We start from the raw sequence: 12,827 nt of genomic DNA, 5'->3' as shown, positions 1-12,827 counted from the left end.
TTCGTCAGGTGTCGGACACGCACAGGGTCTGGCTCGGATTCCAAAGCGGAATTTGGATCGGATCCTGTCACTTTTATTGTATTTTTTTGTTCCCTTGTGTTGGCTCTTTTGTGAAAAAACCTAGTATTTTTGTCCCCTTCCTTTAACCAAGCAACCCTGGAATGCTGCCTCCACATTACCTCCTATTTCTCAAGTAAGACAACAATGGTCCTTTCTACTAACACTTGATCTTGTCCCATTCTCCCCTGTAAAACCTCCAGTTCCTTATGGGCAGCAGCAAGCTGCTTTTGCACATGCCCAAAGGTTAATTTATTCCATTCTGCCAATTTCCCTGCACAATTCTTAATTTGCTCCTTCACGCCTCCCATAACAACAGTTGAATCCCAATCCTCACGAATAATATCTTCACAACCTTTCTTAAGTGTCCGCATTTGTTCAAAATGAAATCTTCTTTTTTTCTTTGCCTCCACGGTGGGGGTTTCATTCAATAATTCGCCAAGTATTGGATAGTGATCTGACCCTAGTGCTACTAAATGACATGTCAGAATATGACCATAATCCGCACTAATTCTCCCATTAACCGCACATATATGTCCAACCTTTCCTCCACCATATCCCCACTCAGATATGTTGTAGCCCAAGTGAAAGGATATCCTTGGTATGGGACACTACACAAGTCACAATCTGCCTGGCGAAAAGAGTTCATTTGATATGTTGGGCGATCTCTCATACATTTTTTCTCTGAAGCCATCAAGATTTCATTGAAGTCTCCAATGACTAGCCAAGGTCCACACACTGATTGTGAGAGACGTTGAAGTAATTCCCAAGAAAATCTTCAATTTTGAGTTTTTGGATTCCCATAAAAACGCAATAATTATCTGGGGTCTTAATTGATAAATATATGACCTATGTATGACAACAAATTCACCTCCTGAGGAGTTTGTCCACATCAATAATAAACCTCCCCCCAGATTATTTTGTTGTTTGGATAGAAGTTATGCTTGTAAATTTTGACAACTTACATTAGAGAGAGAAAAACGAATATTATTGGTTTATTTGTAATCATGAACAATTGTGATATATTTGTTTCATTTTATCAAGAAAAACTTCATTCAAGAAAGCAGTTACGAAGTTTTAATGGACAATCAATTCATGTTGATCGATACTACACAACTAATATAGACATAATTAGTTAATCAACTCAAGCTGAAGTGCTAATATCCGTATTACTCTTTCTTCTAATGTAATCAAACATATATTATGATTTCACACTCCCCCAATATCTCTTGTATTAAAAATAATAATAATAAACCCCAGTAATTTAAACTTCAAAGTAACAAAAGGGCATCAGCCATTCCAACACGTGGCAACCTCCTAATGCCCAGAAACACTAAATGCTGCATCTACAAGACGACTGCAACCAATAATAAATGCCTAATTATTTTGCACGTAAAGAAAGAAAAAACGACTATAAAATACAACGAAACGCAAAGCCTCCTCAACGATACTCTCAAGAGCCCACCCATATCGGTCGGTCCGTTTATCCACTAACGTAACCCATCCCATACAACTCAACAGGCCACAGTCCACTCAATCTCCAGAGTCCACCCCAAAATCCAACATTAAACGCAAAAACCAAAAACGGCGACGCTCCGTTTTTCGTTGACGACGCCAACCAACAAACCATGAGCGCTCAATTGCGCCAAGACGATGACGAGCCGAAGCTCCAAGATGCCAAGGACGAAGAAGCAAACCGCTTGCTACAGCCGCAGTCGCTGTCGCTGTCGTCGGCATGGGACGACGACGACGAGGTGGCATTCGAGGCCAGAGAGAAGATCCTGATTGCCGAAGACGTGGACTCAATCGACGCCGTCGATGACAATTCCACGGCGGTCCCGCCCTTCTCGTGGAAGAAGCTCTGGCTGTTCACCGGTCCGGGTTTCCTGATGAGTATAGCGTTCTTGGATCCGGGTAATTTAGAAGGGGATCTCCAGTCGGGCGCGATCGCCGGGTACTCGCTGCTCTGGCTTTTAATGTGGGCCACCGCCATGGGCCTGCTGGTCCAGCTGCTCTCGGCTCGGGTCGGAGTTGCCACGGGCCGGCACTTGGCGGAGCTTTGCAGGGAGGAGTATCCGAAATGGGCCGCGTTGGTGCTCTGGTTCATGGCTGAGCTGGCGTTGATTGGGGCGGATATTCAAGAGGTGATTGGGAGCGCCATTGCTATTCAGATTCTTAGCCATGGGGTTTTGCCGCTCTGGGCTGGAGTTCTCATTACGGCGTTGGATTGGTTGGTATTGAGTATTTACTTTCAGTTGATGTCGTTTTTCAAGTCTTATTTGGGGTTTTTGTCTTGTTCATTTGTTCTTGAACTCTGGTTTTCCTTGCATAATTTTGTCCATTTTAGTCCATCACCAAGTGGGGGAGTAATTTTGCTTTTCTGAAGCTTGACTTCTGGATGGAATCTTTAATCTTCTAGCTGATTTTCTGTTGATTGAATGGAACTTAGGCTAATTATTTGAACAATGAGCTTAGGTCAAATGACATTAGGTTGGAGTGGGTAGGTTGAAATTTATAACATCCTCACCATTTATTTTTCTTCGTCATAATTGCCGGGGTGCTAAGTCTCAATTTAAACCCAACTTAATTAAAATGAATTGTGGTTGGGATAGGGATTGGGGTTGGGATTGGGAGATTAAGTTGGGAATTCATGGTTTTGAAGAATTCTGTTACTTATCCTTGAAAATTGAAAATAATAAAATTTCTTATAATTGTATCATGTTAATTTCATGTCTTAAGTGACAATTTGCTCTCTTCTTCCATGGCGGATGGGCATGGGGGAGTAGCTGGTCAATTTGGCCCTTCATGGATAATTATGTTAACAAGGGTTTCTGTGTTCTCTTTCATGCAACAGTTTCATCTTTTTATTTCTTGAGAACTATGGGGTGAGGAAGTTGGAAGCTGTTTTTGCAGTTCTCATAGCAACTATGGGTTTATCGTTTGCCTGGATGTTTGTTGACACAAAACCGAGTGGAAAAGAACTATTAATGGGTAAAAATTGTATTTATTATGCTATGTAAACATTGAATCTAAGTAAACTATATCACCATTGGCCGTCCTGATACATATTTATCGGCTTCCTCGTGCTTGCAGGGATTCTGGTTCCAAGACTTAGCTCCAAAACAATTCGGCAGGCTGTGGGGGTTGTGGGTTGTGTCATTATGCCACACAACGTATTTTTGCATTCTGCCTTAGTACAGTCAAGAAATATCGATCCCAACAAGAAAGGACGGGTTCAAGAGGCACTAAACTACTACTCAATTGAGTCATCAATTGCACTTTTTATCTCCTTCATGATCAATTTGTTTGTCACCACTGTTTTTGCTAAGGGATTTTATGGTACTAAACAAGCTGATAGTATAGGACTAGTAAATGCTGGTCAGTATCTTCAGGAGAAGTATGGAGGAGGGCTTTATCCGATTCTTTATATCTGGGGTATTGGGTTATTGGCGGCTGGGCAAAGTAGTACAATAACTGGGACATATGCTGGGCAGTTTATCATGGGGGGCTTTCTTAATCTCCGTTTGAAGAAGTGGCTGAGGGCATTGATCACACGAAGTTTTGCAATTGTGCCAACTATAGTTGTAGCAATTATTTTTAATCGGTCTGAGGCTTTGTTGGATGTTTTGAATGAATGGCTTAATGTGCTTCAGTCGATTCAGATTCCGTTTGCTCTTATACCACTTCTTACTTTGGTGTCCAAGGAGCAGGTCATGGGGGTCTTTAAGATTGGACCTGTTCTTGAGGTAAGTTGTTAACTTCATTGTTTCTATCATTTTGGTTTTTAGCTTTCTGTGAACAGCCATATCTTTGGTTTGTTTTGCTCTGTCTATTCAATAAAAACTAGTCATGGTTGATATTGATATTGGATTGCCATCCATGTTTCATATTTGGATGGCTCTAAAGAAAAAGGAGGGGTTGAAGGAGGGAGAGATATTCATTTAGGAAGGGATGGAGGGAGAGAATACTTATTCATTTCAAGTTCTGCTAAAGCAGGTTCATAGCAGAAGCGTACGGTTATCAGCAGCTCATTTTGCACAGTAAAAGTTAATTTTTAAGTAAAGTAATCTGAAATTGGAATGATGTGGGTGGATATAAGAAAAGCATATCCTTCATAGCATTTGTTGGTCCAATTTGTATGTGGGTGAGCCTTTGGTTCAGATGAGTTGACTTTCATATAATTGAAAATATCAATTTATTTTGCAGAGAGTGGCATGGACTGTGGCTGCTTTGGTGATGGTGATAAATGGTTATCTGTTGTTGGATTTCTTCATTTCTGAAGTCAATGGACTGCTGTTTGCTCTTCTGGTCTGCAGTGGCACGGCTGCATATATAACATTTATTGTATATCTTGTTTCACGTAGTGGTGCTCTCCCGTCCACATTTTTCAGTTCATTGTCCAAGAAGTTTGCAGACGCGGGGAATTGATTGAACAAATCCATGTGATTGCACGAAGCTCTGCATATCTGAGTTATGCATGCTGCTGTGAACCAAAGCAAAAGCCAGTTAGGCGGCGCGAGGGTCTTTGATCTGCTCTTTCAGGAGTGAAAGCATTCTTTCGACGTAACGGTCTCTAACCTTGGTGCATATGTTAAAGTGAGTATACAAATTTAGACAACTGAAGGTCTTTTTGCATTATGGAGCTACACAGTCATCTTGGACAGGTTGATGTCTGATAACATAAAATATTCTTTTCCCCATTTTAGATGATGGACAAAGCATCGTTGCGACATTGCAGGATGAATTATGAATTACCTTGGCTGTAAAACATGTAGTGTTCCCCTCTTGAAACTTTAGAAAATTGGAACGAATTGCTTTATTATTCTTGAGGTCACAGTTTTATCGTGTACTGTAGTGAAACCGGTAAATCTTTGTTCCTCTGAGAAGATCAGTAACTTTATACAAAATGACGAAGTGAAGTTTGCAATACCGTTATTTTTTCTTTTTTAACGAAGATTGATGCAGAAAATTGTAGACTACTGATTTGTTGGTTTATTGGGCCGAGCCGGTGGTATTAGGGACTTTCTCCATTACGAAGTGCAGCTGTGCGGAGTCGATGCGGAGTTCTATTATTGATCATCAGATTATTTTTACGTTGTAGAATTAAAACATAACAGAGAGGACTCGTGAAATTATTTTTACGTTGTAGATTTAAAACATAACTGAGAGGACTCGTTTTCACATCCGTAAATATCAAAGCTTTTCAATCTTGTTATTAGTGCCAAAATTTCTCGTGATTAGAGCATCTACAATCATGCTCTTTATTTTTTTTAGTTATGTTACTAAATGAACCCTAAAATTAATTGAGTACATCATATGATTTAAGTATACTTTAATATTTAAATCAAAATGTAAAATTAACTAAATACACCCTATTTAAATATCCAAAATATCTCAAATACACCCTAACAATGCATCGCTGATTCACACATCCCACCTCTTTGCACTTTATAGATCCATATTTGAAGAGTGGGTTGAGATAATTTCATTTTCATTGTTGGTGAAGTTTGGCACAAAACAGTTAATATTTATAAAATCCATCATGAACATTTTTAGACTTCAGCTAGGAAATCCTTTTGGGATATTATTTTGATGAGCAAAATAAGATCTGTCCAGATTTACAGCAATAGTAATTTAGTTGTATTTTTTAAATGGTCAAGAGAGTATAAGATTTTTATTGGATTAATTTTATTCAATTATCCAGCGATGCTAGAATTGATGTGGAGAATGAATGTAATGATGTGATCTATACGTGACGTCGTGAGAAACTTTCCGTGGAAAAGGAGGTTGGGGAATAGGGGAAGGAAGAAAATTTGTTATTGGTAACTTTTTTTCAACCTAAACCAAAAAAATCAAAGTTAATATATCTTTTGATGACTCCCTCGACATGTTTGAAGCATACATGAAACTTGTTTGCATAAATGAATTACTAAATAATGATGAAACTAATTGTTGGAATCAATATTAAGGTTTTTGGAATTAGGGTTTTTCGCTTACGTTTGGTTATAGTTAAATATGGTAGGTATGGTGTACTTATTAAAATCACATTTATTTCACAATTCAATATATCCTTTTTGGTTATTTTATATTAGGGTAAATTAGTATGTCAATAATTAGTTTGTCAGTAGAGTGTACTCAATTAATTTTATGGTTCATTTAGCAGCACTTTAAAATTTAGTTAAAAACATATAAAAGCTATTTTAGGAGCTCTCTATAAAATTTTAACTCTAATCATATCATAGTCTTTAGTTTAGGGAGTCATAAATGCTATAATTCTTTTTAATTGGTTCATCTCTATAAAATATATATATATATATAGTTAGCATTAATTAAATGTTTAAAATACTCATAAAATAAAGCAGCATTAAATTATATGGAGCTTTTCTCTCTCCTCAGATTTAGGAACTCCTATAAGTCTCTACTAACCTTTGTTCTTTCTTCCACCACAACACCTTCTCTTCCCTGTGCTTTCATCTAATGCTTTCATCAACTGCTATTTGTGACTCTGTATATGCAATACGTCATTTCCCTTCTTGTCTGCATTGATTTTATATTTCTTTTTATAGGGATATCCTCACTGATTTGGGTTTGGCTTTTACTTGGTCTTTGTATGAACTTAGCTCATTTTTGTTTCGTTTTAAGTTTGGTGTAATATGGGGACAGGTTTATTATTGATGTGGACAACTAGTTGGGAGGCGAGGTGTTGCAAATGGGGAGCTAACTATGATCTCCCGATATGATTCGAAGAGTCATGTCTTCTTTGGATGATTTCGAAGTCATTTCCCTTCCACCCTCTTCCACAATGTCAGATTTTGCGGCTCTTGTCCACCTCTTTAATATATATTTATTTGACAAATACTCAGTTTGTTTCATGTTCATGTATGCCAACACAAATGCCTGCATAAGATTCCTTCAAATTCAAATTTCTTACATATAGATGAAGCAAAGTCTGCAACTTTGTCAACCATGACTTCACGCACCTTCAACTTGAAGCTAAGCTACCATCTTTTGTCCTCTCCATTACCTTATAAAAGCATAAATTGTCATCCTCTCTTCCCAGTTGAAGTAAACATGCCAAACATTTCCACAACTCTTTATGAAACTTATAGAAAATTTTAGGAGTATAAATGGCAGCCATTTGCTTCTCCATTATAGGCTGCTCATTGATATCAACATGATCAGCAATTATCTCTTCATGACGTTGCTGGGCAAGCGCCCTGTTAAACCGTAGTATGACATCCATTAAAGAATTTTTTTTTGAAATATATAGCTTGAAAAATGCATGAACACTCTCTACTCGTTGGCTACTTGACATTTCTGCTGAAAAAATATCTTTCACATATGTTGGCACCCATCTTGAACATATTCTATAGATTGAAGATAGCCACTCATCATCATTTAGTTTACCTTTGTGACTTTGACTCAAATTCTTCCTTTGTGCCTGATTCCCACACGCAACTTTGAAGTTCTTTATTTCCATCCTTATAAATGTGACAAACGCAATATCTATGGTACACACCTGGAAAAGCTTGTGAAACAACATTTCCCATGGCTGGATCCTAATATGTAATAATTATTTTGGGTGGACCAACAAGCATAGCTTTCTTAAATTGCTTAAACAACCAAAGAAAAGACTCGGTGGTCTCATTGCTCAAGAACCCACAACCAAAAAGAATAGTTTGACCATGATTATTAACCCCTACCAATGGGGCAAATACCATATCATACCGATTAGTATTGTATGTGATATCAAATACAACTACATCACCATAAAACTTATAAGCTCTTCTAGATGTTGGATCAGCCCAAAAATAATGTTTAAGCCTATCATCGTTGTCAGCCTCTATTATAAAAATGAATGATTCATTTTTTGCTTGGTGGCTAATAACATGCTCACTCAATATCTGTGCATCATGCCTCTTCATCTTTCTCTATATAAATCTTTCTTTGTATATCTAATGTTTTGCATCCCTCCTGCTTGCACTTGAAGAAGACTAAATTGTTGATGTGTTGGGATATTAACATCACCAAATTGTTGTGCCGATACTTTATTAACTTTAGAAATTTTGTGATGCAATCTCAACAAATGTACTATTTGAGGGGTTGTCAAAGCATGATTGTGGCCCTCCACAAAGTTAAAAATTATGTATTTTGTTCCTTCTCTTACCTTTAGAATCGCAATCTTAACCTCACACCCACTTCGTACTACGCTGCGTCACCTTTCACTTCCATTAGAAACTTGTTTGGAATATATTCCCTCTTTGTAGCACACATATTCTTTTCTTAAGATCTTATTAGAAGTTTTACTCATTTGCTGACAATAACTAGGAACACTAAATCCTGTTTCTTTTGCATACTTGTTATAGAAGTTATAGGCATGCTCAAGTGATTCAAACTCCTTACCAATTTTTGGTACATGCCTGATCTTCTACTTGAGGATTGAAAACTAAGTCCAAATTATTTTCATTAGTATCTTCCATAAATTTATATGTCCCGAGTCCTTCTTGTGGGCTTCTCATCTCTAAATTTTCATCTATTAAAGCAAAAATTAACGAAAATATTGGTCAATGGGATATTGGTAAGCAATAGCAAAGAATACTGTAGCAATGCTTAAACCAAAAGCCAAACTCGTAAGTGCATATCAAACCTAAATTAGATAAACTTTCAACCAAAAAATGAAATAGAATAACTTAGCCAAAACCATACAAAAACAAAGACCAATTAGTTGAAAGATTATCTAATTCAGGCTTAAACCAATTAGATGACCCATCATTCTTTTTCTTAAAAAAAGATAACAAATTTTTTGTTCTCTTGGGATTCCGATTGTGATCGAACATAATAAAAGATAGCCTATGAATAATATGTAGAAAGAATTTTAATCAAACATACTGACAAAAAAATCAAACAAATTCTCATAATAGCATCTCATCAAATACTAAACCAAATATTATAATTCATCCCAAATTAAACCCTAAAATACTCAATTTTAACAAAATCCCAAATCAAAGCCCTATAATAATTCATCCCTAATCAAAGTCCTAATTAATTTCAACAAAATTCCAAAATTATAATTCATCTCTAATTAGACCCTAGAATACTCAATTTTAAATTAAAACTATAATTGAGGATATATAGAAAAAGGAGAGAATGAGAATAATACTTGTTATTGACAAAAGGAGAGGAGAAGATGTTGCCAAGTTGTCCACCCAAGATAATAGACGACGTAGCCAATAGAGGGAGAATTTGACCCCCAAAAAAAAAGTGCGAAACAAGTTGATATCGAGTAGCAAACAGAGAGAGAAACAAGAAGTCTCATAGCCAAAAGAGAAGGAGAGAAAAGATATAAGATCACATGGATGGACATCATGTGTGTAAAATTTCCTTTAAATTTTTCTAACTTTGAGTTGGGCTTATAACACATATAGCTTTTTGTTTTTTGAAAAAATTTGGGCTCAAGCCTGTCCTGTGCACAGCACTGCCCCTGAATAGGGCCGCACCCCAAAAGCAAAGAGAAAAATTGTCGATGTTTTTTAATAAACCCCAAAACAGTGTCGATAGACATGAGCGAGAGCACGAGGTGAAATGACTACTCAAGGAAGGTCAATGATGGTTAGAACTAATCATTGGCCAACAGCAAGCAGACAATAATGGGTTTGTAGATTAATGGACGGATTGCAGGTCACGTGTCTCACAATCTACAAAAATAGTATGCATGAAGGGAAAATTGATAAGAGTTGATGTATATACCATTGCATTGGAAAATCAAATATGTTGTAGCGTTCCATGTGGAGAAATTATAGAATGATATCGTATCACCATATCATATAGTGATACTTTACTCTAAATCTGTCACTTGTCACTTTTTAAAGAAAACTACATTTTTTTATACAGCTAGACTTTCACATCCAATTTTACCCTTTACAATAAAATTAATTAAAGAAAAACCACAAAGAAGAAAATTGCACCAGACTCCTACCCGACTGAAATTACTAGTTCCCGTTCGCCGCCCCCTCTCTCTGAGTTTATAATCCTCCTTCCATCTCTCTACTGTACCAGCAACTACTTTATCTTACATTTGTTGTTTATTTCCACATTGAAATTCTGCCCATTTATTCATCTCCCTCAAAATAAAAAGAATTAAAAATCGAAAAAACTAGAATATTGTACGCCAACCACTGCACTCAGCTTTGCCTCCCCTGGCCATCGCCCCCAATCTCTCAGTTTCTCTCTCTCATTTAGAAGAATGAGATATGCATATTCCAATTGATCCCAAGTCAGCTTTTGGGCAAGTCATATTCAATTGAATGAGATCTGCATATTCAATTAAAAAGTCTCAAGTTTTCTCATATGTTATCGAGAGAGGACAGAGAGATGTAGGGAAGAAGAGAGAGAGAATGAAAGAGCAGGGTTCGGGGGTGGAAGGAGATAGTTTGGGTAACTTGTTCTTTTCTTTTTTTAAAGATTTTATTTGAAAGGGTAAAAGTATAATTTCATGTCCAGCTGTAATTAGTTTTAACTTTTAAAAATAAAAATAGACTAGTGACAGATTTTGAATGGGTGTATCACCAGCTGATGTGGTGATACCGTACTATTCTATAATTTCTCCCTAATGTGATGCATTAATATATGAGGAATTCTAGCCACCACATTTTTCTCACCACTTTAATTCTAGGCGTATTATTTTCATCACTTGACACGTGTCAACATGCATAACCATAGTTTCATAAATACAAAGTAAAAAATTAACCATAGTTATGTCTATGGACACGTGTCAAGTATTAAGAAGGATTGTGATGATACACATTAGGTTAACAATAACGCTACGGGCACCAACTTATTTACCAACTTTTAGATACCAACACACGTGGCACATGACATGGCAACCCATGTCATCTGCCATGTCATCTATTTTAATTGCATAATTTATTATATATATAAATAAAAGAATTTTACACTGAAAAAAAAAAAAAAAAAACCATTTAATATTTAGGCCCTTCCGTCTTCCTCCTTGGCTCCCCCACCCTCTCCTTTCAACTGCCACTAGTTGAAACTTCTCAAATTCAAAGCCAGGATGCCAGTGGTTTAGCGTTAAACCTCCTTCTTCCTCTCTGAAAAACCCCAGAAATTCAGCAGTCCTTCATTGAAAAATGGGTTCCAGCTTTTGTGAAGGATTCGTTTTGGGCAGGAATGTCTACTACACAGCGTAGTGAGAGCATGCATGCATTCTTTGATGGGTATGTAAACTCAAAGACAACTTTGAAGCAATTTGTTGAACAATATGAGAATGCTTTGCATAATAAGGTGGAAAAGGAGAAGCTAGCAGATTTTGCTTGTTTTAATTCACGGGTTCCTTGCAAGAATCGCTATGAATTTGAAAAGCAATTCCAAGATGCTTTTACAATTGACAAATTCAAAGAGTTTATGGATGAGTTCGCAGGTAAAATATATTGTGGATTATCATCAGTTAAGGAAAATATTGCCCTTGTAGAATTTCTAGTATATGAAGATGTCAAAGTTTGGGAAAGTAGTAAACGTGTTATTTTCAAGGTAATCTTGAATGAGGAAGCAAATGAGGTGAAATGCAATTGTCGGCTATTTGAGTTTAGGGGAATATTATGTCGGCATATAATTTTGGTACTGATTGAAAAGCAAATTTTTCGTATTTCTGAAAAGTATATTTTCAGGCGATGGAGAAAGGATATAAAAAGATGTCATACAAAAGTGAAAGTGAGTTATGCTGATTGGAGTTCCAAACCTGAAGCACATCGCTTTGAGAAGATGTGTAACTTGTTTTATGAGGTAGCAGACATGGCAACAAAGAGTGATGAAAAATGTAATATGGTGATGGGGTTCGTAAATGATTTGAAATTGAAGCTTACATCGAATGAAGTGGTTCGTGAAAGTAATCAACATGAGACCAATGTAATTGATGGGGCTACACAAGTTGACAAGCTTGAGGATACTTCAAATGAGGGTTGCAAAATTCTTAGTCCAAGAGTTGTTCGAGGTAAAGGTCGTCCCCCATCAAAACGGTTACAGTCAAAAGTTGAGAAAGTTATTCAAAAAAGAAAAGCAAGGAATATACAAATGAAGTCTAATGAGAAAAAACTGGAAAAGGTTAGTAGATATATTGTTCTTGTTATATTCGTTAAGTTTTTTTTTTTTTTTTTTTTCCTATTACTAATTCATATTTACATGCTGAAGGATTTGGGAGAACAAAAGGTTTGGGCGATGCTTTTGAAGCAAAAGACAACATTGTTCATACGGTATTGATTTGTGAATATATCTTTTTCAAATGTTGTTTGTTGTCGTACGGTATTGATTTGGAGTTCCTACGGTATCGTTTAAGTAATTTTTTTTTTATTACTAAATTCTTTGCATTACATACAGGACAATTTAAATTTGCATTGAAATGACAGAAGTAATACATTCCACCAAAGATGGCACAACTAATGTATGGCTGCTCATAGTGCTGGTGGAGTTTTTTCAAGTGTTGGTTGATGAAGTATTCCAACGGACATGTACTGTGATTATGGTTCACTAAGAATTTGAGAGTGAATACACCATTTTGTTAATCAAGTTTGTATTGGCGAAGTTGAAGTATGTTTGTTCCTGTCAATTAAGTGTTTTGGCAAACTTAATACACGTGAAAGAAGCATATTGAATGTTTTAATATGAATCGTATTCTAATTTTCCTTCTGGATTTTCATTGTGCTTTTTCTTTTCCTCCACTTTCTGATGTACAAATAAGAGGTCATATTGATACATCT

General features: G+C 36.5%; 2 protein-coding genes across 3 annotated transcripts; both read left to right on the top strand.

Moving 5' to 3' along the window:
* Positions 1-1,491: 1,491 nt before the first annotated feature.
* On the top strand, positions 1,492-4,984 carry LOC117614924 (metal transporter Nramp2-like). Of its 2 annotated transcripts, XR_004583931.1 has the most exons (5): positions 1,515-2,287; positions 2,912-3,048; positions 3,151-3,803; positions 4,264-4,653; positions 4,764-4,984. XR_004583931.1 is itself a non-coding variant. In XM_034343861.1 (4 exons), the coding sequence occupies exons 1-4, from the start codon at positions 1,686-1,688 to the stop codon at positions 4,483-4,485; spliced, it is 1,614 nt and encodes a 537-aa protein (XP_034199752.1). In that variant the 5' UTR covers positions 1,492-1,685; the 3' UTR covers positions 4,486-4,984. The 2 variants fall into 2 exon arrangements, 1 of the variants encoding a protein (XP_034199752.1); XM_034343861.1 differs by having other exon boundaries at positions 1,492-2,287; positions 4,264-4,984.
* A 6,260-nt stretch (positions 4,985-11,244) lies between these two features.
* On the top strand, positions 11,245-12,330 carry LOC117618507 (protein FAR-RED IMPAIRED RESPONSE 1-like). The gene is made up of 2 exons (XM_034348072.1): positions 11,245-12,174; positions 12,262-12,330. The coding sequence occupies exons 1-2, from the start codon at positions 11,245-11,247 to the stop codon at positions 12,328-12,330; spliced, it is 999 nt and encodes a 332-aa protein (XP_034203963.1).
* The last annotated feature ends 497 nt before the right edge of the window (positions 12,331-12,827 follow it).

Source organism: Prunus dulcis, chromosome 1, assembly GCF_902201215.1.
Source record: "Prunus dulcis chromosome 1, ALMONDv2, whole genome shotgun sequence".
NCBI lineage: Eukaryota > Viridiplantae > Streptophyta > Magnoliopsida > Rosales > Rosaceae > Prunus > Prunus dulcis.
The sequence above is the reverse complement of the archived record's forward strand: the minus strand, read 5'-3'. Positions and strand labels throughout refer to the sequence as shown.